At 37.2% G+C, this 25948-nt stretch overlaps 2 protein-coding genes and 1 long non-coding RNA gene across 3 annotated transcripts; 1 reads left to right on the forward strand and 2 right to left on the reverse strand.

The window, feature by feature from the left end:
- Positions 1-705: 705 nt before the first annotated feature.
- LOC116174945 lies at positions 706-2960 on the forward strand. Its single transcript, XM_031492989.1, has 2 exons — positions 706-793; positions 1072-2960. The coding sequence occupies exon 2, from the start codon at positions 1821-1823 to the stop codon at positions 2940-2942; it is 1122 nt and encodes a 373-aa protein (XP_031348849.1). The 5' UTR covers positions 706-793; positions 1072-1820; the 3' UTR covers positions 2943-2960.
- A 5982-nt stretch (positions 2961-8942) lies between these two features.
- On the reverse strand, positions 8943-11117 carry LOC116178645. The gene is made up of 3 exons (XR_004146877.1): positions 10796-11117; positions 9458-9576; positions 8943-9414 (listed from the first exon to the last, which is right to left on the reverse strand). It is a non-coding gene; the product is annotated as an uncharacterized LOC116178645 (long non-coding RNA).
- Positions 11118-18223: 7106 nt separating this feature from the next.
- Positions 18224-21008, reverse strand: LOC116178637 (centrosomal and chromosomal factor-like). The gene has a single exon (XM_031498198.1). It carries the CDS (start codon positions 20912-20914, stop codon positions 20051-20053), a length of 864 nt encoding a protein of 287 aa, XP_031354058.1. The 5' UTR covers positions 20915-21008; the 3' UTR covers positions 18224-20050.
- Positions 21009-25948: the final 4940 nt, after the last annotated feature.

Here is a 25948-nt window from a genome sequence, read left to right on the forward strand (position 1 = left end):
GTCTCTAATATCATTAATAGACTAGATAGAAGACTCGTTTTAGCACGAAAAAATTAGTAACCCTGTACTCTTTTGAGATAACGAATGGTTGTTATAGAAAAAGCAAAACAAAAACTTTGACATATAAATTAGGAAAAAACCCGAATATGCCATCATAACCGAATAGTCGGGGTATGATGGCATACTTTGTTTTTTTATGGTTTATTTTAAATATTTCATAATAAAGAAAACAAAAATGCAAAGGAACTCAAAAACTATATCTAGTAGTACAAAAAAAAAACATTTATATGCATAATTCACATTTAAACACTTTAATTTTTCTATCTACTCCTGCACATTCTGTGTGGCACCAACTGTTACACTTTTGACAACGAATCCAGTGCTCTCCCTTCTTGGATATTGAAAACAGTTCATTGCAGTAGAGACAGGCTGCATAAGATTCGTGGTCGCTTTCGAATATCTCAACTTCTTCCTCATCTTCGCTATTATCAAATAAACTCCTCACGGTTTCATGTTTCTTTCTAAGGGTCTTTCGTCTTTCTTTCTCCTTCTTTTCTGCCTCTGCAAGTTGTGCTGCTGTAATAGCTGGTGAGGTGTTTAACACACCTGTTGTTACGGTACACGCTGTATATTATGTAGATCGGGTTTTCCGTAAGTTATCTCTCCGTTCCCACTTACAAATTTTCGGCGCTCACATACACCGCACCAAAATTGGGCTTTTCCTCTTTCGTTGTCAACCAGCGGCACGAGTGCTATTGCTCGCTCGATCATACATTTTTCAATCTATAAAGACGTAAGTGTACTTGTCATTATATTTGTGATTTTGTTCTGTATTATTTACTGTATGCTACTTGTGAATTGTTAGTCTGACTATTCTGTAAGCGCCATAAGGGTAATCGCTATTTAATTTTAACTGTTGCTTATATGGTGAAATCATAACACGCTTTCCATGGTCTGCGATAACAAAAGATCTGTAGCGTATCTACAGATCTATCATTTTCCCTTTATCTTGACCAGGGAGCGTTATATGCATGAAGTCTTGTTTAATACTAATATTAGGCGTATCCCTAGGTGAGCCTTCACAAGGTTTTTCCTTTTGTGTTATTGCTGCATTTGGAATTCCAATTACGTCTCCGAGGCCAATAATCTTCGACGCCAAGGGTAGTAACCAGTGGTGGACACAATAACACCCCGTTCCCGCGATGGCCACGCGAGGAAGAGCGGCCACCCCTTAGTGACCACCGTCGTCGCGCATGATGGTCACCTTCTAAGTTCTAATAAAGCACGCCAAAGACATCACGACACCCAGCTTAACATCATACAGTCGTATTGGCCGGATTACGTAATTATATAGACACCTAGAATCATAGTTAACAAAAAGTAGCTCACTTGTACGCCTTAGTTGTTTATTATTGTTAATCTTATAATTAAATATTATTAAATTTAACTACATGTTATGGCCAGTGAGTAACATTGCTCGTCGTTGATCCACGGCATTTGGCCGACCCCTTTTTTTTATTTTCTTTAAAGCGAGGCCACTGGGCACTCGCTACAAATGGTAGCAGAGCGTAACGTAAATTTTATTGTTGTAATCTTTATCAAAATTGTTGGTGTATTGTGAGCTACGATTATTTTTATGTGTTGTTTATGCAATAACCTTGTGATAATTTATCGATTTTATTTGTCGCGCTTGTACCGATCGATCATATTTATGCAGCATGTGCGGTTGATAGTCAATTAGATATTTTACTCGTATAGGTATTTTCCGCGTTTTAAGGTTTCTTTCATACTGACAGTTATTATTTTACATAACTTCTTTGATGCCACCTCCTATTACGCGTAGCACCGCAAAAGGTGTCACCTCAGTTTCGAAATTTTCCACACCTGCGGTAGCCAACCCTAAACAACTGTTACAATTCCCAAAAGGTAGTCGGGTTGCTAGCATGACTGAGCAGGAACTCCTAACTGCCTTTCAACGCCTTAAAGAGGTTCCAGATGAGTCTCCGCAGGCAAGTACTGCCAGTACTGTCAATTCTTCGGTACATTCGCAACGTGTACTCACCGCCCCTACTTTGAAAACGAAATCTAAGAAATTACTATCTCCTAAACCTAAACCAACTTTGCCTAATTCATCATTAATTGTAAATTCACTTGCACAAGATATTCAAACTACCAATCAAAACTGCTCCGAAATTTTGAAAGTCGCAATTGAGGCAGCAGACAATATCACCTCGTACCATAAGATTAAGTTCAAAGTTGACTCGAATAAATTAATATCGAATGTTCCTACATGTAGCCATAACAATCCCCAGGCTATTGTGCTTTTTATCGAGGCAGTAGACAAGATTTTCAAGCTCCCAAACGTCGATAGTTTAAGTCTTCTGATCGCGTTATCGATTAAAGTGGACGATCACATTACAGAATGGTGGTCTACTATGATGAGTAAACCGTGGACTGAGGTGAGGGGAGCTCTTTTCTCTAAATACATAAATAATTCAGATATAATCCTAATGTGCGATAAATTTATTAACCGTTTGCAAAGGGAGGACGAGTCATTTGAATCCTTCGTTTTGGATATTAAGTCAAAATTTTGTGCATTAAACCTTACGTATCCCGAATCGCACCTAATTTCAATAATTTGGGCACATTGTAGCAAAAAAACCTTTGATGTAATCAAACATTTTTACGAACCTTCCACGTTTAGTGAATTGGATACAATAATTTACAAAATTGAATCAATCGCCAGGAGAGAGGAAAATTTTAAGCACCCTAATTCTTTTGATATCGTACCCACCATTAGTCCTCCTGTAAACTTTCAATCTCGACCACCGCCGCCGGAGCAAAAGCGTGCACAATTTTGTAGATACTGTCGGAATTACGGTCATTTATTAAATGAATGTCGCAAACTCAGTAATAAAAATGATAGCTATCCAAAAAACTAGTTTGCCTTTTTAGCCTCAGACATGGTAATATTTTACCTAATTGTATGCCTTTAGTTTTGGTAGAAATAAATAATATTAGGGTGTTAGCATTGCTCGATACAGGAGCCAGTTATAATTTTATTTCAGCTAAATTTGTTTCTAAATTAAATAAGATCGGTACAGTAAAGTACACTCCGTGTTCATCAGTAGTCATGTTGCCCGATTCCTCAATGGTTAGGGTCCGCAAACAGGTTAAAGTGTTTGTGAGAATAGCAAGCCTTTCATGGCCTATATCTTTTTATGAATTTTCGAGTTTAAATTTTGATGTGATATTGGGGATCCCATCATTAAATAAAATGAAAGTTATTCTTAATTTTGAAAGTAAAAACATTTCTTTTGAATTCAATCGTGATATCAAAATTCCATTTAGTTCCTCACCCAATTTGCGAAAAGGAATTTTATCTTCCATTTGCGAAGTCAAATATAACCTTAATCAAGTACAAAATCAGCAGATCGCCTCCCTGATAACCCAATATTCCGACGTTTTAACAAAGGAAGTGGGTATCGTTAGAAATTTCGAATACGAAATTAAAGTTTCCTCAAGTAAACCAATTTATAAAACTCCCTTTTACTTAAATCCGGTCAAACAGAAAGAATTGGACGATCACCTTCAGCATCTTTTGGAAAAGGGAATTATTCGCCGAAGTACATCCCCGTACGCCAGTCCAGTTTTTTTCGTACCAAAAAAGGATTCAGGGAAACGGCTTGTAGTTGACTATAGAGCTATTAACAAAATTATCGAGTACGACCCATTTCCCCCCGCCAATCAGCAAGCAATTTTTGCGTATCTTCAAGGTGCAAAAATTTTCACCCTATTTGATATGAACGCCGCATTTCACCAAATACAACTAGCGGAAGACTCGAAAAAATACACCGCCTTTGTCACTCCTACCTCGCACTACGAGTATAATTATTTACCTTTCGGCCTCAAAATTAGTCCTACGGGCCTAAACCGTCTAATCGCTAGGGAATTTGCCGATATACGTTTTAAATTTCTTATAAATTATTTTGACGATTTCATAGTGTTTTCGAAAAGCCCTTCCGAGCATATCACACATTTACAAATAGTTTTAGAACGTTTTCGCATGTGCGGTATAACATTAAATCCTGAAAAGGCTCGTTTCGCCATGTCAAAGTTGCGAATTTTAGGTCACGTAGTCTCATCAGGTTGTGTACAGCTGGATCCTCAACGTATCGAAGCTGTCCAAAATCTTCCAATTCCAAAAAGTGTTAAGCAAGTTCAACAATTTATTGGCATAGTGTCATTTTGCTCTAAATTTATTGATAAATTTTCTGAGATACTCGCGCCATTAAATGAATTAAAAAGAAAGGATAGTAAATTCAAAATAACGGATAAACACATTTTAGCCATTGATAATCTTAAGAAAGCAATTTGCGAAGCCCCAGTATTACGACTGCCGGATTTTTCCATCCCCTTTATAGTCCGAACGGACGCAAGTAACATAGGCATATCGGGTGTGTTATTACAAAAACAAGAAGACGGAATTCATCCTATAGCCTTTGTGTCCAAAAAGTTATCCGATACAGAGAAAAAATACTCGACGTATGAAAAGGAATCTTTGGCTGTTATGTTCGCGCTTGATAAATTTAAGGATTACGTTACCGACTCACTCTTTACATTACAGGTTGATTGCGACGCTATACGTTGGCTCGTGAACCACCCTTCACAGCTTTCCAAATTTGGTCGTTGGATCCTAAAACTTTCCAAATTCAATTTCACTATTGAACATATTCCAGGCTCACAAAATAATGTGGCAGACGGATTATCTCGACTGTTTGATGATTGTCAGGAACCCTCACCTTCAGCAGACACCCAACACTCTATAACTTTTTTGAATTCGATTCTTGAATTACCCGAGTCATTCGTGTCTATTAATAAACACCAGCAGTCCGATGAATTTTGCGAACTCATCCGCAACCGCCTCCAGAGCGGGCAAGATGTTAATAACTTCGCAATTGAAAACGGCCTGTTAATACGTTACGTGGGAAGAAATCGTCTTAAAAGGGTAGTCATTCCCGAAAAACTCTACAATTTAATTATTTACTATTTTCATGATTCTAAATTTGGTAATCATAACTCAGTTACGAAAACCTACAGATCGATTGCTAAAAGGTTTTGGTGGAACGCCATGTACAAACAAATTAGGAATTACGTTTCGAGTTGTCACCTTTGCCAGACATGCAAGCCCCTTAATACCCAGGTCAATGTTCATTTAGCCAGTTCCTCGCCGACTGTTACGTGGGACAAAATATACGTGGATTATGTAGGTCCCATAATAACTTCTGAGCAGGGTTATCGTTTCATGCTCGTTTGCGTTGATAGTTTTTCTAAATGGCTTAAGGTATACCCCACTCGTAAGGCTACTGCAAAGGTAACGTGTAAATATTTGACTGAACTATTTTCAACTTACGGCCCCCCTAAAACCCTTGTTTCCGATAATGCAAAATGTTTCACCAGTAACTTACTATTTCAGTTTTGCATGCAATGGGGCGTACGTCAAGCTTTCTCGTCACCTTATCATCCAGCATCAAATATGAGTGAGCGTTGCAATAGGAATTTAAAATACAATTTAACCCTCTTAATTAAGCAATATGCCTTGGAGCACAAATCATGGGATCAGGTATTACCATTTTTTATCTTAAACTATAATAGTACCCACCACGAGGCAATAGGTACCTCCCCTGCGAACATTTTTCTAAATAGGGATATAGCAACCCCTCTGGATAACATCTGGAACCTCGAATCCTTTCTAGCCCGCGCCGATCCTCCTAATCTCCAAGAAATCCACAATCATCTTAAGGTAGCCCACGAGAAGGCGAAGAAATATTATAATCGAGGCAAATTACCTGTTACCAAGTTTAAAATCAATCAAAAGGTCCTTGTAAAACATTTTCCTACCTCTGTGCCAAGGGTTTCGGATCAAAAATTCACTGCTATATGGTCAGGTCCTAAAATTATTAGAGGATTTACCTCCCCAGTGTCAGTGGTATTGGAAGATATCGAAACGAACGAAATTACTAGGTCGCACATTCAATTTTTACGTCCGTATAAAGAAAGAAACTCTTAAATGCCTTATTATATTTGTATATTGTATAATTTATTGTTATTGGTTACCGGGTTTGTTTTTTTTTTTTCCTTCTACCGACGCTTCGCTTTTGTCGGCAAGGGGGAGTGTTACGGTACACGCTGTATATTATGTATAGATCGGGTTTTCCGTAAGTTATCTCTCCGTTCCCACTTACAAATTTTCGGCGCTCACATACACCGCACCAAAATTGGGCTTTTCCTCTTTCGTTGTCAACCAGCGGCACGAGTGCTATTGCTCGCTCGATCATACATTTTTCAATCTATAAAGACGTAAGTGTACTTGTCATTATATTTGTGATTTTGTTCTGTATTATTTACTGTATGCTACTTGTGAATTGTTAGTCTGACTATTCTGTAAGCGCCATAAGGGTAATCGCTATTTAATTTTAACTGTTGCTTATATGGTGAAATCATAACACGCTTTCCATGGTCTGCGATAACAAAAGATCTGTAGCGTATCTACAGATCTATCATTTTCCCTTTATCTTGACCAGGGAGCGTTATATGCATGAAGTCTTGTTTAATACTAATATTAGGCGTATCCCTAGGTGAGCCTTCACAAGGTTTTTCCTTTTGTGTTATTGCTGCATTTGGAATTCCAATTACGTCTCCGAGGCCAATAATCTTCGACGCCAAGGGTAGTAACCAGTGGTGGACACAATAACACCCCGTTCCCGCGATGGCCACGCGAGGAAGAGCGGCCACCCCTTAGTGACCACCGTCGTCGCGCATGATGGTCACCTTCTAAGTTCTAATAAAGCACGCCAAAGACATCACGACACCCAGCTTAACATCATACAGTCGTATTGGCCGGATTACGTAATTATATAGACACCTAGAATCATAGTTAACAAAAAGTAGCTCACTTGTACGCCTTAGTTGTTTATTATTGTTAATCTTATAATTAAATATTATTAAATTTAACTACATGTTATGGCCAGTGAGTAACATTGCTCGTCGTTGATCCACGGCATTTGGCCGACCCCTTTTTTTTATTTTCTTTAAAGCGAGGCCACTGGGCACTCGCTGCAAGATCTTGGGCAGAAACATGGTTTTTGAGACGTCTGGTGATGCCCGAGTGTCCGTAACGTCTCGACGACCACCGTCGTTTCTGCCGTATATCACCGCCGTTTCCGTCTGATATTATGTAAGTGGATACAGCTGTAAAATATGTTGTTATTTTTCCTTTTAATTAGATTTTATATTTTTTTATTGTACCATTGACTAATATATTAGCAATTACTGTACTAATTATACTATATAGTTTCGGAACCTCACTGATTGCGTGCGAACCACTGAAGTGGGTTGTACCCTTTAGATTCTGTAATTTCTTTAAATCCATAAGATTCTTCATATTAATAAAACAAGGAATAAAAATCGTAACATTTTGTTTCCGATTCATTCAGAATGCCTACTAAAGTATAGACGCATATTGATACGTAAAAGTAGACAATTTTCATGGATCAGAACCTACTCTTGCAAAGTAAGTACGTATTTCCTCAACAATATTCTACGTTCGAATTTTGTAACTTTTAGTTTTTATAAATTCCCAAAATTCCTGCTTTTATATTACGTATCCCTAAACGAGGTTTCCAAATTTCAGAAATCTGAATTCGGTTTGGTTATGTTCAACAATGCCCATGTATCAAATTTTTGGCATTCCTCTTAAAGGATACGTTATCTCGAAGTAGGAATGTTCGTGTACATTTCTGCAAGACCAAAAATCGAGATAAGCCTTTTATCTGCGGTGTTTGGTGAGAAAAAAGTTTCTTTCTGTGACATACCTGTCACTGCAGTATAAATTATACTTGAATAGGTAAATTGTACACATAAACAACGGAATTTTTCCAAGAATTAGAGTTTGTTTTTAACTTATTCTCAAATTCAGTCGTCATTAGCTTCAAAATTGTAATCTATTGAGCCTTTCAATGTTTCTCGCTTTTTGAAAGTTCTTTGAATCAAATATCCTACAATTTCTTACGGACTCTAAATCTTCTTTTGTCAATTGTGGTTGGTCGACTCTAAAAATACAAACCTACCCACCCCTGCTCTCACTGGAATTGAGATGGTTATATTATGAGCACCACTGCACTGGCCCCAGGATTATAGTGACCCGCTCATTTACTCGACGGCCCATTGTTAGACCTTAATTTACTGGGGAAATGTAAAAAAAAAAGTGTTAGTGTCATAGGGAGTTCATAATTTTGCGGTGTCTATCCGTTTGCATGATATCTCGAAAACGAATGGACTGATGACAGTATGCAGGTGGATTCTTTATCAAATTTGTAGATCGGAGTTCGTGAATTGGCAATTTAGGCCACAAAATAAGGAAGACCCTTTGACATCTCTGTTAATTATGAATCGAATTGCATGAAATTCAAAATGAGCTTTAGCCACATAGTACGCAATACCACAGATGAGTAGATGATAAAACGGTTCTTCTGGTCTAACGTTTGACTGAAATCTGGAGTCTATTGCTAACTTATGCGGGCGTTTCTGTTATTAAACTATCACTCTATAATCTATAATTGACACAATTGGTTAGCAATTCCTTCCGTCATAATTTCTGTACCTAACATTACCAGAATTTCTAAACAAATGGCAAAAAATACTGAAATCGTAACAATTGCAACACACTCGTCAAGTGACCATATGTGTACACAAACATTTCCAAGTTCCAAGCATTAATGTGTTTCTTCCTGGGCTCTTATACATGTAGGAAACACCGACCGCGGTAAAGCATCTTACCAATATAATGAAGCATTCCCATTAGCCGATTTTAATGAAAGCAAGAGGTGCTTAGCATGCATTCGAAATTTTTGGCGTTGAAAGATATTTGACGTCTTGCACACAGAAATAATTATGATGGCGGACAATTTTAATAATAATCAATCTTCACTCCACTATAGTAAACAACTTATGCTTTCCAAAACTTACAATCGGAGAGCAGCGCCAAATAAACAACAATTAAATTTTATTTGTCCCCCAACAGTAATTACATAGTTTCAAATAACGGTGGATAAATACTCCTAAAAATATTCTTTTGGTTTGTCCTTAAAATGTGCCCAAATGTTCACCTTTTATGCGTCACGGAAATGGTGTCTGATGCGGCCCTTTTTCAATTTGCCAAACAGGTACTTGGGGCCATATCTGGAATATATGGGGGTGTAGATTTGTTCAAAATTGCATTATCCACAAGGATTTCTCCATAGGGTTCCAACAATGATCGAATACATTCCACCCGACGCGCGACCCGACGCAACGCTGCGCTGAAATACCGACAGTTGTTTGGGGATGATTCGGCGAACGGTTGTGTTGGAAAACCTAGACTAATTTGATTTTTCTTTTTATTATCTCAATCACTTACTCTTTTGTCTGCTCAATTACACGAAATTGTAGGTCACGTACTTATCTCCTGATAAATGAAATAACTTTCCATTTAAGTGCCATTAGCCATAATCTCCACCTTAAAGCCGATTAATAATTCTGCAGGGAAAAATAATTGTATAAGTATTAAAATTAATAAAGCTGTAATGACGAAAATAGGGATAATGCGAATTAGATAACTCAACTGTCGTTAGTTGGGGCAATCGTAATTACCTACCCGTCACAATAGCATAATACGCATCTACAATAATTTTCTTGGTCATTCATTGTTCGTCCCAAGAATACGTATAAGTAATGAATATATCAAAACATATGAAAATAGAAATGTACTCCTCCGCACGTATCCTGGGAAGTCTTCGCCAAGACCGTCTCAAAATAAATTGAACGCCTAAAGCTCAAAGCTCCTACTTTCATTTATAACCCTAACCTAACTAATCAAAGCTCATACCAACGTGCACGATTAATTCGCATACCCATCATCACATTATTTGATTTTAAAGTTATTTTCGTTAAATTGTCTCTCATACTGATTACACTAACTGTACATAATTTGTGTTATTCATACACTGTGAAATAACCTCATTAGCAACAAATTTAGTTTGACCCTCGCTCTCGTGTACACAGCCATTACAACAAAAACATTCAGAAAATTAACAAGTAGCATGTCGTAAATCACCATTATTTGAAGTTAAAAAATAGTTCATTAGCGCAAATCAACAATTGCATATACATACTACGCAAATAGTTATTTATAAAATGGTGTAATAAATTAGTGGAGCCTAGCGTGCACAGTAAATAAACTGAACGTATATAATTAAAACAATATTTATTTTGACATAACGATACACAGACAGGCAATTTTCAAAATTTATTTTTTGATAACATTATCTGTATTTATATTAATTTAGTTTCCAGAATCTAAATATTACAATGTATTTTAACTCGAGCCACATTTGGTATGGGTTGCTTAACACGGATACAAATTTAGTTAATGTTTATTTAATTACTTAATGTAAATTACTACATCTACATAATTATCTCGCACGTTTATTTTGTAACTTACGTGAATTTTCGCTCTAATGGAAAACGCTTAGGCGAAAAATTGACAATTAAATAATTGAGGTTAGTTTGACTAAATTTTCCAACACAAATTGATTTAATTTTGAAATATTAATCGCTGCTCTAGTTAATGGTAAAAAGTGGACGTTCTACTTTTGAACCGCCAGTTAATCTCTCTAAAGAGGTTTTACTGTTAATTTTCTAATGATAAATGTATGAAAAATTATGTCAATATACATAAATGGACGTCTTACGTTACCAGTTAGTTTCATACGTATACGTCACGCCTCCAAATTCGCACAACATCCTGTGTTTGTGTTACTCGAATTGGGACTTCAAGTGAAAAACGCGTTATCAATAAGGAATTGCGCAAAAGTGGGTATGGAAATAAACTTAATATATCCGTGGCTGTCATTCGCAGCCGATGAATAAGATGTAGATTCATCCCACCTACGTGATACATTTCAAACTGCTTCCGCCATTACACTGACGTAGTGCTTCGATTTTCCATTTGATGATTGGCGAATCCATCCATAATTAAAGCATAATCGCGATTTCTATCTAAATTGGCACCTGGTATTTTAGGGAACCTTCTCACGCGGCTTCTCGGCTTTATACACAACCGTATATTATTATTAGAATATAAGTACTTTCATTTTAATGGCATTTCAATGTCGATGTTTTATGTAAAAATAAAAAGTGTACCCACGTATGTTTTCCGTAGGTAGGTACTTATCGTAAAAAAATTAATTTGTTTTCAAGCGAACAAGCATCGATCACTGAAGTAATCTAACCCTATTTGTGTGATGTGTTTGCGCCGCGATGTAATCAATTATAGGGGGTGTATTATGTAAATTGGGTAAAATCGAAGTACATTTTTATCGAAAATAATATTATGGGTAATTGTGGGACAAACAATGAAAATCGATAAATTCCAATCGGCTTCAGTGAATTTCCACAGAAAGCCCGTCTTATTTGGATAGTTTTTACACTTTGAAGTTTGAAATTACACCAAGTCTGTGGAAGTGTCACAGGAACATTCGAGAAAATTTACAAAGAGCCTACTAAGCCACTTCTGAGGCAACTTCAAAAATTTTCCGCTGCACCATTTCTTTTAAATGACCATTAAACCACCCGTTATAACTACTGTAAATGTTCATTGGATCCGGCTTAATAAAATGTGTAGGTATAGTAACCGGTAGTAACAGTCCATAATTACGTACCGCTGGGTAGCATTTCTAAAGAGTTATAATTATACCTACACTTGGAAGCCGATATCGATTACCAAACATAATCAACCCCTGCTAATTAAAATTTCAATTCCATTTTAGTGAAACGGACTGTGGAGTGCAAAGGCAAAGTCTCATTTTTCGACAAGGAACCTAACCTTTTTCGTAAAACAGGTTGCACATTTTAATTGTACATTATAACAGAGATATAGTAACACATAATCAACCCCTGCTACTTGTACGAAAAATTCCATTTTAATGAAGCGGAATGCCAACAGAAGGTGTTAATTATTTTTCAACAAGTTATCCAACTTTTTTCGTAAATCGGGTTGCACATTTTAAAACTGACACGAAAAGAGATAGCTATTTACATTATCAACCCCTGTTAATCATAATTAAAGTTCCATTTTAATGACCCGGAGTGCCAACATGAAGTCTTACTTTTAGCTTCCTAGCTCAAGCTGATGGGTGGCTACTGCCATCACCGTTTTCTGGGAATGTCATCAAATGTCGAGGTTTTAGATCATTTTAAGCTCGATTTTGAGCAAATTTTTTTCTGACTGTATGTATGCACGTAAGAAATTTTCCGAGATAACGGCTCGACGAATTTTGTTCAAATTTTGGATATGTATATTAGGCATCCGGAAACGAAAAATAACGGCCGGTTTTTCAAAATAAATTTTAGAGCGCCGGCCACAACGGCATCGAACTTTCTTTTTCAAACAGCAACCTAAATTTTTATTAAGTTATATTTGAAAGACCCTATCGGACCTTATTTTTCTGTGTACAATATACAAAAATTATTCTATTACAATCACAAAAATCCCTTTCGGCTCGACCTATCAGGCGAAGGTAGAAGAAGCCATTGGAACAAAATGGCGGAATTGCCTGATTCACGAACTTGACCAAGATATTTATGAGTTAAAGTTTGCTAGAAATCGGTACATAATTATGAAAGTTAAAGTGTTTCTTGGAAGTGATATATATAAACCGATAAACCTACAAATTAATATACTGGTACCATTACAATAGGTAGATAGAATCTACCTAAAACGAAAAAAAAATGTCATAGTTAAAAAACAAAAATATTGTTTCCGCCAAAACGCTTATTTTGATTTCGTACGTTAGGCATAGGTGATGTAAAACTGCCAAACAATTTTTTTTAATATGAGTTTTTAGTGCCGTGACGTCACACAACAGGTTTTTTTTTTTAAATAGCAACCCACATTTTTATTAACCCATTCAAATAGCGGTATTACCCGGGAGTAACGTCGTCGCTCGAGTGTAGACAATCAATGAATTATTGGTAATAAACAAACAAAAGTTAGAAAAAAGCACGTGAAGTCGCAACACCGTGGCGCCCGGACCCAGGTATTTACGAGAGAACGTATTTTAAAAAATTATCCATTATCGTTAACTAATGAGACTTATTATTTTAATAAAGGGTAAATTTCGGAATATACGATACTTTTGAAGCAAGCATTTTTGCCTAGGAAAAGATATCAGTTGCAGAAGATGATTTATTGGGGTTTAACTGCACCTGCATAAGCGAGGCGAATAGGGGTGTAGAAGATTACGAAACTGATAGTCGCAAAGTTTCGTAATCTTATAAGTATTTGAATGTCATTTAATTAATTTATATACACTGTGTCCCATTTATCTTAAGATAGCGTGGATATAAAATAATGATTTATTTAAAATATTCTTCATATGGAGGGGCTCATTTAATGATGTGGGGCAAGTTTTTTGAAATAGAAACCTATACTTTCTTTTTATTGAATGTTCTTATTCTACATTGGAAAATAGTAAATTTCGTGGGAAACGTTTTTTCCCTGCACTTTTCCATTTTTTGAGGACACTCTTCCACAAGTGCGATTTTTTGTTTGAGCTAGGAGGCTGTTCTGTCATGAATTTGGCACATTTTTTTGATAAGGAAGCCGAGTTCTTCAGGTTCTAAGACTAAATCCTACAAACAAACAAAATTTAAAGTGGCACTTGGCGAATGCGGACAGGAGTGACTACTTCCTTCTTTCTCACACTCCTTCGCTCCCTTCTTTTTTCCACGATGTGTTATAGAAATAAGCCAAATCTTGGCATTGACATTCTCAATCTTATGCCTCAAATTCACGGCTTATGAGTCAAAAGGACTTAAGCCTGTAAAATCAATTCAATTAAATCTGCTTAGAAATTGATAGCATTGTTTGACGCTTGACTCAAAACGTGAATACATTTTTGGCTTCGTCAGCTGCGCCGTCTCAGCTCGCTACCTTACAAATTCTGTAGGGTTTCTTTGCAATGATAAAAAAAATCAAGGGATTAATTCTTGTGCTCACAATGGTAAAAAAGAGCACGAAATTATTTTTGTGAAGGATTCAAAGATATTGATGCCAATCATCTGATTCAAGACGAGGACTTCGGCGCCTCGTCTCGCTAAGGTTTATTTGGTTAAAATGGTAGGTACTTAAATGTTGATGTCATTATTTAACCCAACACGAGAGCATAGTTTCGGCTTTGACTGCTGCGCTGCCTCACCTCGCTACCTTACAAGTTTCTGAGGGTACATATTGTTGATGGTTCCTCTGGCTTTTCTTGCAATTGTAAAAAGTGAACGGAGTTATTTAAAGTATTTATATATTTCGTTGGCATTACTTACAATAATAAAAAACAAGTTGTAAATCAGCATATGCATGATTAAAGCGCATTTTTGGTAATACAGGTCAGTATTTTATTAGCGAAGTTTAAAATTATCGATCTCACGAGTAATTTTGGCTGCGTTAAATAATTAATTTTATTTAATTTCATTTGAGGGTACGTCTTCATTTTGTAAAACAAATCACAAAGTAAATAAGTAATTAAGTTTTTAGTGACTTTAAAGTTTTATACTGGTAGCGCTATCTAACGGTAAAATTATAGGATCTCCGAAAACCATATCGAAATTATTTTCTTAAATTATCGATCTCACAAGTAATTTAACTCAAAATAGACTAGAGCCTGCACATCTACACTATAGCAGAAAGCTTTTAGTGAAAATTTTATGTCTCTAGCTATGTAGTTGCTAAGATCTCACCCGGACAGCCCGCCAGCCAGCCATAACGAATATAATAGCGTATTTTTTTTCAAAAATGAGCTAAAAAGGTTTTTATACGATATTTCCATTCAAATCGATTCATTCCGCATAACGTCTAGTGATGAATGAGGTGCATACTTGAATCCGAGCTTGAATCGTCTCACAACGGAGAATCTTGTGACGGATGAGGTGAATTTAGTCCCGTGCAAAACATCCAGTCTCGCATCCAATCATGCCGAGCGATAAGGAATACTCACTTCAAAAATGTTGAATGAATTCCAGTTAATTATATAAAAATCAATAATAAGTAAACCACAACTCGAACTATATGGCTGGTAAAATGACTTAGAATTCCAATTATTTCATGACCTCCACTCCATGAATTCCAAGAGTTCTATTATTTCCAAGGGGTTGTGCAGACCACGCACAAAAGACCATTTCATATGCGAACTGTCCGAGGAACTGTCACTAAAAACAGAAGATTCTCCAAATAAGGCCTCGAATTTAGCTAACTACCGAAAATTTATTTTTATTTTTTTCTTGATAACCTTACTACTTATACTTCAAACCTGAACAAAATATCTCAAAAGCCGAGTCAAAAGCTATTGAGTAGTGGGTAAAGGAAAAATACTTAAAAAATCTTGAAACACTCTGTAGATCGGTAACGAAGGCTTACGGACCAATGTTTATATAAAATTTTAGTCATAAATCAAGCCAAAGAATTAGACCCTTCTGTATTTACATCATATGTAGGAACCGAGGTAGGAACATCCTGTATATTTATATCGATTTTAACAATATACCTACCCCTCGATAATTAGGTATAATAGAAAGTGCACTTAAATTAACTATTTTACCATTAATCTTTTTTCATGTTTCATTTGTGATTTTATAGGCGATGCCAATTGTGAGGTAAGTGAATTCATATATTTAGGTAAATTAAAAGAGTAGATATAGATTACATAGTTTTTATTCAATGAATTGACTAAGTCCAGAAATGTGTACGAGTACGCGGCATGCCATTTTATACCAAAAAAAGTAGTCTCAAAAACGGCACTTTGTTCTGCTAAAGATCTAATTTTTAAATAATCAGGGGTTCCTAATGTTTTAAAATCAGTATAAAAACAGCTCACGTGTAACCGGTTTTGCGAAAAAAGGGCAGGAAAAAGTCCCATACTCAAAAACGGAAATGGGCGTTCGAGCGGCGCCTAATTAAAATGGATTTCTTAATATAATTAGTGGGGTAAATACAGTGAAAGGAGCGAATTTGCAAATTTAGGTATGTAATGTGGAGAAAGCGAGCAAAAACGGCAAATCTCTGAAAAAAGAGATGAAATTTTGATCGAGTCTTGTATACAGTGTGTCAATTTTAATAGTTGCAGTGAGAGGAATATATCGGGCACGTAATCGAAATATGTATCAAGAAACCCTTTCCCCTCCCACCCTTCCGCGTTATATAACGTTGTTAATTATAAGGTGTAAACAAATCATAATTAACTGACCGAATCGAATTAAATCAGTCAATTATTCTGGCAGGAGATAATCAGAATGGGCAGGTATAGCGGATGTTTCGCTAACTCCGCTGAGAAATGGCCATTTAAAAAACACAAATTTTGTTTTTCTATGACTAATTAGAGGCGAAAAAACGGCAAATTGTAGCCGATGCATGGTATGAGACGATGTATTTTTTAAGTTGTTTACGTACCTACACCTTTTGAAGGCATTAGAAGTTCACGCGCCGGAAGTAATTCAGTGTCATTTCCATTAAAATTCGAAACTGAGCAAAATTCTAAAAAGCTTTTTGTTCGACCGGAAGCCATTTTTCTAATGATCTTGTGAAGAATGATGCAAAACTTATGGTAAATGTGTTTTATAAAAATTGTGAACATATGCGCATCAACTGTCATTTGTTAATTTTAATTATTTACAACAACTGTGTACATTTAAATGTCGTTGATTGCGGTAATTAAAACTTTTTGTAACGTTACGTAAACCTCTTTGTTATATCGTATACTATAAACAGTCCCGAATAAAATTTCTTTCACATTACGACGTCCGCAGAATTGACAAACTTTTGAAATAAATTAACAAATTGCTAAATCTAAGTTTCCGTATTTACTATTCGCAGTAAAGTGAGGATTTCCGGACACCGTTTTCTTATTACGCACGTTGAACATATGTTTTCCCAGAACAGAAGGTTCATAGAAGTTTAACCTGCTCGGACGTATCAAGGAGGAATTTAATTTTCTGTTGTGACTTTTGTACCTCAGTTTCTAAAAACTCGCACGCAAATTTCTGTTTGAATCCAATTACACTTAATTAGCTGCTTAATTATAATAAATCTAACCTTATTTCCCCTGTGTGTTTACTATTTTAGCCAATTATTTGATTTGCCTTGATCGATGATTACCATAATCAATTTTGCTACCTGAAAAATAACCACAGGCGCTCGGTTGTTGACGAAATAATGTGCGCTTTCAAAAATTTGTTTATTTGGCGAATTAACACACAGTTACTGTTTACATTAATTATGCTTAAAAAATATTTCTAAAGTGTAAACTAAAAGCGTGATGAATGAACAAAAACGTCGGGAGTTTTGGAAATTTAGTTTTAATTTGTAACATTTGCAATTTTAAAACAAAACTAGAGTAATGCGGGGTTGTGTTGCACTAAACGTAGGGTTTATATTGAAAGCGGTTTCGTATTTCGTAATTTTGGATTATAACTCTTAATTGCCAGTAGGTACAATGAAACATTTCGAAATTATTATCCCAAAAGTACCTCTTAAAAACATTTTGTTTACAGCGTATGTATTATCATTGAGATATAATAAAGTTATAATGATCTGAATGTAAATATTGGTGTAGAAAAATTAAAAAAGAAACTATAATTAAAATTCATTGTTAGCAAACCAACGGCCTTATTCAGAACAAATTATTCTATTTGACGAACTAATCAAAAGAAATTGAATACTTTCAGTTCGAAACCTGAATAAATAATTTAATTTAGACTGTTGAAGGAAATGAATTTTAAATTTAAATTCCATACATTGCGATTGCAAGCCGTGATTAATATTCCTAATTAATTGCCAATTGAAACTAAAGCCGAAATTTCTGTGACGGCATGTCATTAATTGTGGACTGTGGTATGAAATAATTCGATTAAGCTGGTGCCGCTAAACATCCCACGTTTTCATGCTCTCCTAATACGGATCAGCTGTTTTATTTATTATTAACTTACCCGATAATTTACGCTCTTATTTAGACCTGAAAATTAATCCAAAAAAGGCACTAAGATCACTGCACTTTAAATCACATAATCCAATTAAAGCAGGTTTCACTTTTTCCTTGCATGAGCGAGGTAATCGGGGCACTAATGAACAAACACACAATTCGAATTCCAATTTTATTGATTGGGAATGCAGAAAAGAAACTGCTGATGATTCTATAAAAACATTAACACGTTTTATTCATATTTTATAAGCGTATTTTGCCTATGACTAGCTGTACATTATATATAGCAATACTTTATACATATTCACAATTTTTTTCGAATCGGACGAGTCCGATTGGTTTTTTCAGTTTTTTGTTAAATATATACACTTGATAGATATTCTTTGGTCTAGCTATTTAGCCATAGAGAATGTATAAGTTATAAGTCAGATCTCATGCTATCGGTGCCGTTTAAATATTTCATAGAAAACAAAACTTGCGAGCCAAAAGCTTCCCGAAACTACTCTAGACGAAGGGCAATTTGATAAGATTCCAGTCTAAAAAAATAAAGTCTCAAAAGTTGATTAAAAATGTTCATGTCAGTTCCTTTTCGGGATTTGACTACGCTTTGTGGCCCTCAAATTTTTTACCGTTTTTGTTTTACTTTGTACATACTTATTTGGTATACTGTGCTATCGAAAGAAATATTACTATCACTAGGACTGTTCACTAAGCTATAAATTTGACACATTTTTCCTCTAAAACGTAAAGTACAGAAACGCGTTTGCTAGTGGAAGTAACATTTCCCAAACACGTATTATGGCAACAGTAACATAAAACAGAAAGGAAGGTGGACTTTTAAATACAATTCAAAACTAATTTTATAAACTAAGATGCGATCTAGCAGTCTGCTTTATACAATTGAAAAACGCCTGCAATCTACGACTGATTTTTTTTGTAATTTTTGGATTATTTGTGGGAAAAGTTATGGATGCCGATAGTGGCGTAACATTTAACATTAACAAGCCTAAGTGGACATTGACAACTTTTATAAATAAACTTGGTGGATACCGACGCGTCCGACGGCAAGCCGTTGATAACATACATTTTACAGTCAGCATTTTCAATTATATCTAAATCGGCCCGTAATGAGTTCTTAATATAAGCGTCTTTTTTCCGGAAACATGCAGAACGTTTCGCGTAGTATACGTAACAAAGAGCATTGTGCATTGTTCTAAAACCGGTAACTTTTTTCTTTTCAAAAACCTATTGTTTGAATTGCTGAATTAAACAGAGAAACACCCACTTAAAAATGTCAAACACAATGGAATTATGATGAAGAGCGAATTAAATCCCGTCAGTTCAATAAATAATACTTTAAGAAATACCTTCTTTCTCAATTTGAAATCCTACCTAAAACTAGTGAAAGACGTTGGGACAGACTTCTAAGAACTTTAAAAATTTTTCATCGAAGAGTACACGCTTACAGCAAGAAATCTGGGACCTTTCAATTTTGATAGCATGATTATTTGCAGTCTGACCAATATATGTTTTGTCGCACTGCGCACAGACACTTTTGGGAATTACACGATACAAAATAGGAAATTTGCGACGAATACGAATCTGTGCCCGATCGTAGTAGAAAGACTCGCATGCACTACGTTTTCCCGTCGGAAAGACTAACGGCGGTTTCGCACCCGCACAGAATTCACATTCGTCCCGATTTAATATCTATATACGAAATTTGGCCTATATAAATATAAGCGTTGTCGCACTACAGACAGACAGTTGAATGAATTACGTGTTACAGTTAAAGTCGTCTTTTTCTCATATCGCGTAATGAATCGTAAAAAAACCAAAGGTCAGAGGAATTAAATAGGAAAAAAAAAACATAGGTCGCTGGCTGCACAGCTGTTGGATCACTACCACGCCCGGAGCCGGACGCCTGCGCACTTCCGTTACATTATAGACTATTATCACAAGAGTTCCGTATCACATCACAGCGATCACACATTATAACAAACTTGCTGAATCTGTGGGAACGTGGAGGCTATCGGAATGGCCGAGCTAACGTAAGGATGAAGTCTATGAGCTCGAAGGTACTGTCGATATTTACCCGAAAGTATATGTTTATCCTCAGGTCTGTCGGGTGACCTGTCGGGATCTGTCCAATGTCCGGAATCTCCAGATCCAGAACTGTAGGTCGCACAACCCGAAACCATCGCGGCCGCCGCGGCCTCTCTTTTACAGTAACTTTGTTGCACAGCTGCGGCCGCCGATATTGGCACTAACGGAGGCATCGGTTCCCAGAGCTGCTGCTGATGGTGGTGGTGATGCAGTATGTGTTGTTGCTGCTGCTGTTGGGGTGGCTGTTGTTGCTGTTGCTGCTGGTGGTGTCTTTCGGTGGCCGCGGTGACGGCCGTAGCGTACTGTATCGGGTATTGCGCTGCCTGCTGAGGAATTTGTTGCTGTTGCGTCCGCACGGCTCTCCTTTTGGTGGCCGACGGTTGTCGCGTCGCTTGTGGTAAATTATTCACAAAAGGACTTCTACGCTGACTTTCGATTTTCCGGAAGTAACACGGGTGGATCATTAGTAAGGGTTCGTTTCTGACGCCTTGCGGAGGCTTCGCCTGATTCGGTAGTTCGTACTCGACACTGCAATCGACGTGAAGCGGTCGCGAATAATCCTTTTGAACAGGCACTTGCACAGTTCTGGAAGTTGGAGTTGATAACTCGTATGAAGGATAACACGTTGCCATGGCTGTATTAACCGAACGAAGTTCGGCACTCGACTGGCGCTTCTGAACTTGCATGTAGTGCGCCGGCAATTCTTCCGAACAGTGGGGGAAGGAAATCGATGTTCCCAACATTTCGACTGTCTGCGAGTACGTCTGTGCTGCGAATACGTCATTCACAGCCGCTGTTATATATTCCTGCTATGTAACTATTGACGCTCTGCTCCAATTGTACTCGTACGGAACCCGTCTTTTACAAATATATATGCGTGAACAATTAATCTGCCCCCTCCTCTTCACTCTTGCAATCAACGCCCATTTATATATTGGCCAAAAATCCACTGTTTGTAAACACAAAGGACACGTGTATGAATAAATAATTAATCGCAAGTTAACAAATACTTCGCTTTATCTACCCAAAGCGCGTTTCCAGTTCATGAAAAAAGGAAAATGGGTCAGCAGCTTTTTTAATTATTACGTTTTGCATATTTGCTTTCGTTAATTATAGCACTGAGGGTTGTGTTATATTAGGTTTCCTCTACAAATTTCGAACGCGTTTCTAATCCTAACGATAAGTATGTAAAACCAACCAAATTAAAAAAAAGTTCCGCAATTTTAATGCGTTTTTTAAAAAAATGCCAGCTTTTAAGTGGTTTTTGTTGTAAACTAGATTGCTTTTGTACAACGTGCAATTATTGCTTGGCACCGCAAGTAAATTGCGGTGCAGTGCAGGTTTAATCAATGTTGTCATTTGCTAATTCACGTACGGAATCGTTTAGTGTGTAGTCCAGTGCATTGCCTTGACATAAAATGATAAGACCAATTCGATTGTGAGTAAAAAAGATAACCCCCAAGCGCCGCCGATGACAAATCGAACGATAATTTTACTAGAAATGTGGAGGACGCGGTTCAAATTCAAGATAAAGGGCAGAAGTCAGAACGGTGAAAAATTGGGCAATTTTGGAAGCAATTTTGAAATGGCAAAATTTATAGGTGGGAAACATGGCCCTCATAATTTGCGAATGTAAACTTCGAATGCTACAAAACTTTTTATATTATTTTTAAACACGATTATACGAAGACGTAGAAGGGCCACATGTAATAATTTTTTTTCATTTCCGATTTTAAACTCAGAAATTAACTAAATTCCGACTTTAAACTCGTGATACTGGCAAGTACCACTGGATGATGCGTCCAAACCTTTAACCGCCTTCACGACACCTGACCGAGCCGCCTATCAATTCAGAGTGATGCCCTTCGGTCTGAAGAATGCGCCAGCAACATTTCAAAAGCTGATGACACAAGAAGTCCTCCCAGGATATCAACACAAATTCGCAATGGTCTACCTAAACGACATCATTGTGTACTCGCCGAGTACTCGCAGACCTGGGAAGAACATCTCCACCACCTCCATCTAGTGCTAGAGCGATTGGGGCACCACAGGCTACGACTATCGGTAGAGAAATGCCGCTCTGGGGTACAATCCATTCAGTACCTTGGTCACACCATTGAAGCAGACGGCAACAAATCGCTACGGGAGCAATAGTACTAGCGGTATACCAAAAGATACTGCATTTTCTTATACCAAGGTACCACTTGGTACAGTTGTTCCTTAGAGCCATTTAGGCGATTTGGCCCGAAGAACACTTGACATTTTCCGTGTGGGTAGATTTTAGAGGGAGTGGGGGTGATTTATTGTAATATTTTTTTAAGAACTAAATATGGCCTAGAGACGAGATCTGGGTGTCGATTTCGTATGATTTTAACCCGAGGAATCCAATGGTAGCGCCAGAAATGTAATCCGGATACAGGAAGTCCGTGAAAAGTCGCGATTTTTAGAAAATGACAGACTTTTGATCGAATTTTATTTCTAAGGCACACCGGGTCGTGTAAGGTGTCTAGAGTTATGTTTTTGGGGTCAGGGAATTCATTTATGATAACAAAAATGACCTACTGGCATCGGAACTGCATGAGAGGCTTCCCTACTGCACTTTTTGAAGACGTCGCACGCGGTGAAACCCAAGATATTCCAAAGTTTTAATACCTACATAAATTTGTAATATTTTATTTAATAAAAATACACATTAACAAAACATAAAATATATTAAAACATGGGGTAAAAAATTTATAAGCCTATGAAGGATCACCAAGTACGTCGCTGACCTCCTCTGAGATTGCGTTATCACCACTGAAAAGGAATTTCACATACCGGGTGAATATTTTAAAACCGATCGTAGGAAATTAACATGCGAAAAACGTTTTTTGCCGATCGTTACTCCCCATGTTAACTTAGAGGGTTTGTACCTAATGACACCAATCAAAAGAAGATTTTTTTCTCATCTAATGATATACGAATTAGCTTATTTTCAGGTGTATTTCTCATTATTTTATCAAAAATTCGGCAATAAATCCAATTAGCAGAATCATGTTAAGCCATGGAAATTTCCTAACGAATTGAAATAGGTTTTCACATGCACGGAAAACAAATATCGCGTACTAGAGTAAATATTTCCGCTGTAATAGTATATTAAGTATGGAGAACGGTAAGGGATTTTTACCGTTCGAAGACAATTGTTTGGAGGAGGAGCGAAGCGACGACTCAAATTATTGTCTGAGAACGGTAACCCTTAACGTTCGACGTGCTTATAACATTTTTTGCGCGATCGAAATTAAAATTATCCAACCAATATAACTATGCACTAAGAAATTAACGAGCAGAATAAATCGAAATGATTGAAGTGGTATGGTGTACATCACTAGGCAACCAGTTTAAATGTCAAAATTGAAATTAACAATTTCATAAAAATGTGCATGTGTCTGATGTAGTTTACTAGTTTTGCACTTCCTTTATGACTTTATGAGCGTCTTGCTATAGGAAACAACAGCACAAATTGTACGATTAATGTACCTAACAATAATTAAAGATTAAATGTAAGACTGTTGATTTTTAAAAAGGCGTCGGTAAGTATTTTTGCTGTTCTGTTTTTAGATCGGTAAGTAATTTTGGCGTCGTCGTAATCATAGCAACTGGTAAATTCTACTTACTGTCATGGAAACACCCATGGTAAATAGTCAGAAATGACCGATCGCGCAAAAACGTTGTTTATTATAAATACTTTTTCCCCAGTGAACCGCATTTAATAAAATAATAAAATAATGCCAGGTGTCATAAACTGATATTGATTTCGACGTTTGAATCTGCTTTTTGTCTTAGTCATGGCTAAACATGATTTTGGTAAGTGTATTTCTCGAGTTTTTGATAATACAGTGAGAAATACACCTGAAAATGAACTAATTCGTATATCATTAGACGAGGAAAAAAATCTTCTTTCGATTGGTGTCATGATCAACCCTCTAAGTTAACATGGGGAGCAATTATCTACAAAAACCCCTTTTCCCATGTTAATTCCCTATGTTCGTTTTGGGAATATTCACCCGGTATAAATATTAAAGGTTCGGTAGTAAATTAGGTATATCCGAAAGTATACAATATTCTTACCCTTGGTTTGAGCAATCTCCCATACATTTTTGGCATGCAGGGGAACATGGCAATCCGTGTCGCCGGCAGCTGCACCGAAGGGTCTCGCAGCCTGTCGCGCAGCCACACCTGTCCAGAGCACGGACTGCCTTCCATACTTGTGGCAGCTTGGACTACAGAACCTTCAAGCCTTTGGCTTCAAGAGTCCATTCCCATCCTTCTGGACTTGTAGAGCTTCTCATCACCTGGTTTGCACATCCCCAGATATGGCCAGCGACATACGCCGCCCTCCTTATGTGCTCCTCCACCTCTTGCTGCGGCGACACGGATTACCATTGTTCCCCTGCATGACAAAAATGTATGGGAGATTGCTCAAACAAAGGGTAAGAATATTGTATACTTTCGATATAATTTACTACCGAACCTTTAATATTTATATGTAGAATTCCTTTTCAGTGGTGATACGCAATCTCAGAGGAGGTCAGCGATGTACTTGGTGATTCTTCATAGGCTTATACATTTTTTACCCCATAGGTATTTTAATATATCTTATGTTTTATTAATGTGCATTTTTATTAAATAAAATATTACAAATTTATGTAGGTATTAAAACTTTGGAATATCTTGGGTTTCACCGCGTACGACGTCTTCAAAAAGTGCAGTAAGGAAGCCTCTCATGCAGTTCCGATGCCAGTAGGTTATATTTGTTATCATAAATGAATTCCCTGACCCCAAAGTCTAGACACCTTACACGACCCGGTGTGCCTTAAAAATATTATAAAATTATTAATATTAAAAGTCTGTCATTTTCTAAAAATGGCGGCTTTTCACGGACTCACGGATTACATTTCTGGCGCTACCATTGGATTCTTCGGGTTAAAATCATACGAAATCGACACCCAGATCTCGTCTCTAGGCCATATTTAGTTTTTTAAAAAATGTTACAATAAATCACCCTCAACCCCTCTAAAATCTACCCACACGGAAAATGTCAAGTGTTCTTCGGGTAAAATCGCAGCTCTAAGGAACAATTGTACCAAGTGGCACCTTGGTATAAAAAAATGCAGTATCTTTCAAGAATTTCCGTTATACCGCTAGTACTACAAGTCGAGGCCATCCGCACCGCCGAAGCGCCTAAAACAAGGAAGCAGCTGCGTAGTTTCCTGGGACTGATTAATTGGATCCGAGACTACATCTCGCGATGCCCAGAAATTCAAGGGCCCCTCGACGACCTACTGCGGAAGAACGCGCCGTACCGGTGGACCGAAGCAGCCGCCCAAGCATTCGCTCAACTGAAAGACGCCATCAGCCAACCCCTTAAGCTGTGCCCTCCGGATTTCAAGCTGCAGTTCATCCTACAAACTGACGGCAGTAGCAAAGGCATAATCGCAGCCGTACTCTACCAGGAGCCCCGCCCCAACCAGAGCAACATCATAAGTTACGCGAGCGCAAAATTAAACGGAGCACAAAGCAAAGTTCATGCAAATGAACAAGAGTGTCTGGCGGTCGTCTGGGCGGTCAAGCGATACCAACCATACCTGGAGGACAGAAAGTTCACACTCAAAACGGACAGTTGAGCACTCCTTTGGTTAGACCGAACGAAGGACGACAATAGTAAACTTACCAGATGGGCCCTGAGACTTCAAGAATTCTCCTTCGACGTGATACATTGTCCCGGCAAGGAAAACGAA

This window comes from Photinus pyralis, unplaced genomic scaffold (genome assembly GCF_008802855.1).
Source record: "Photinus pyralis isolate 1611_PpyrPB1 unplaced genomic scaffold, Ppyr1.3 Ppyr1.4_LG1, whole genome shotgun sequence".
NCBI lineage: Eukaryota > Metazoa > Arthropoda > Insecta > Coleoptera > Lampyridae > Photinus > Photinus pyralis.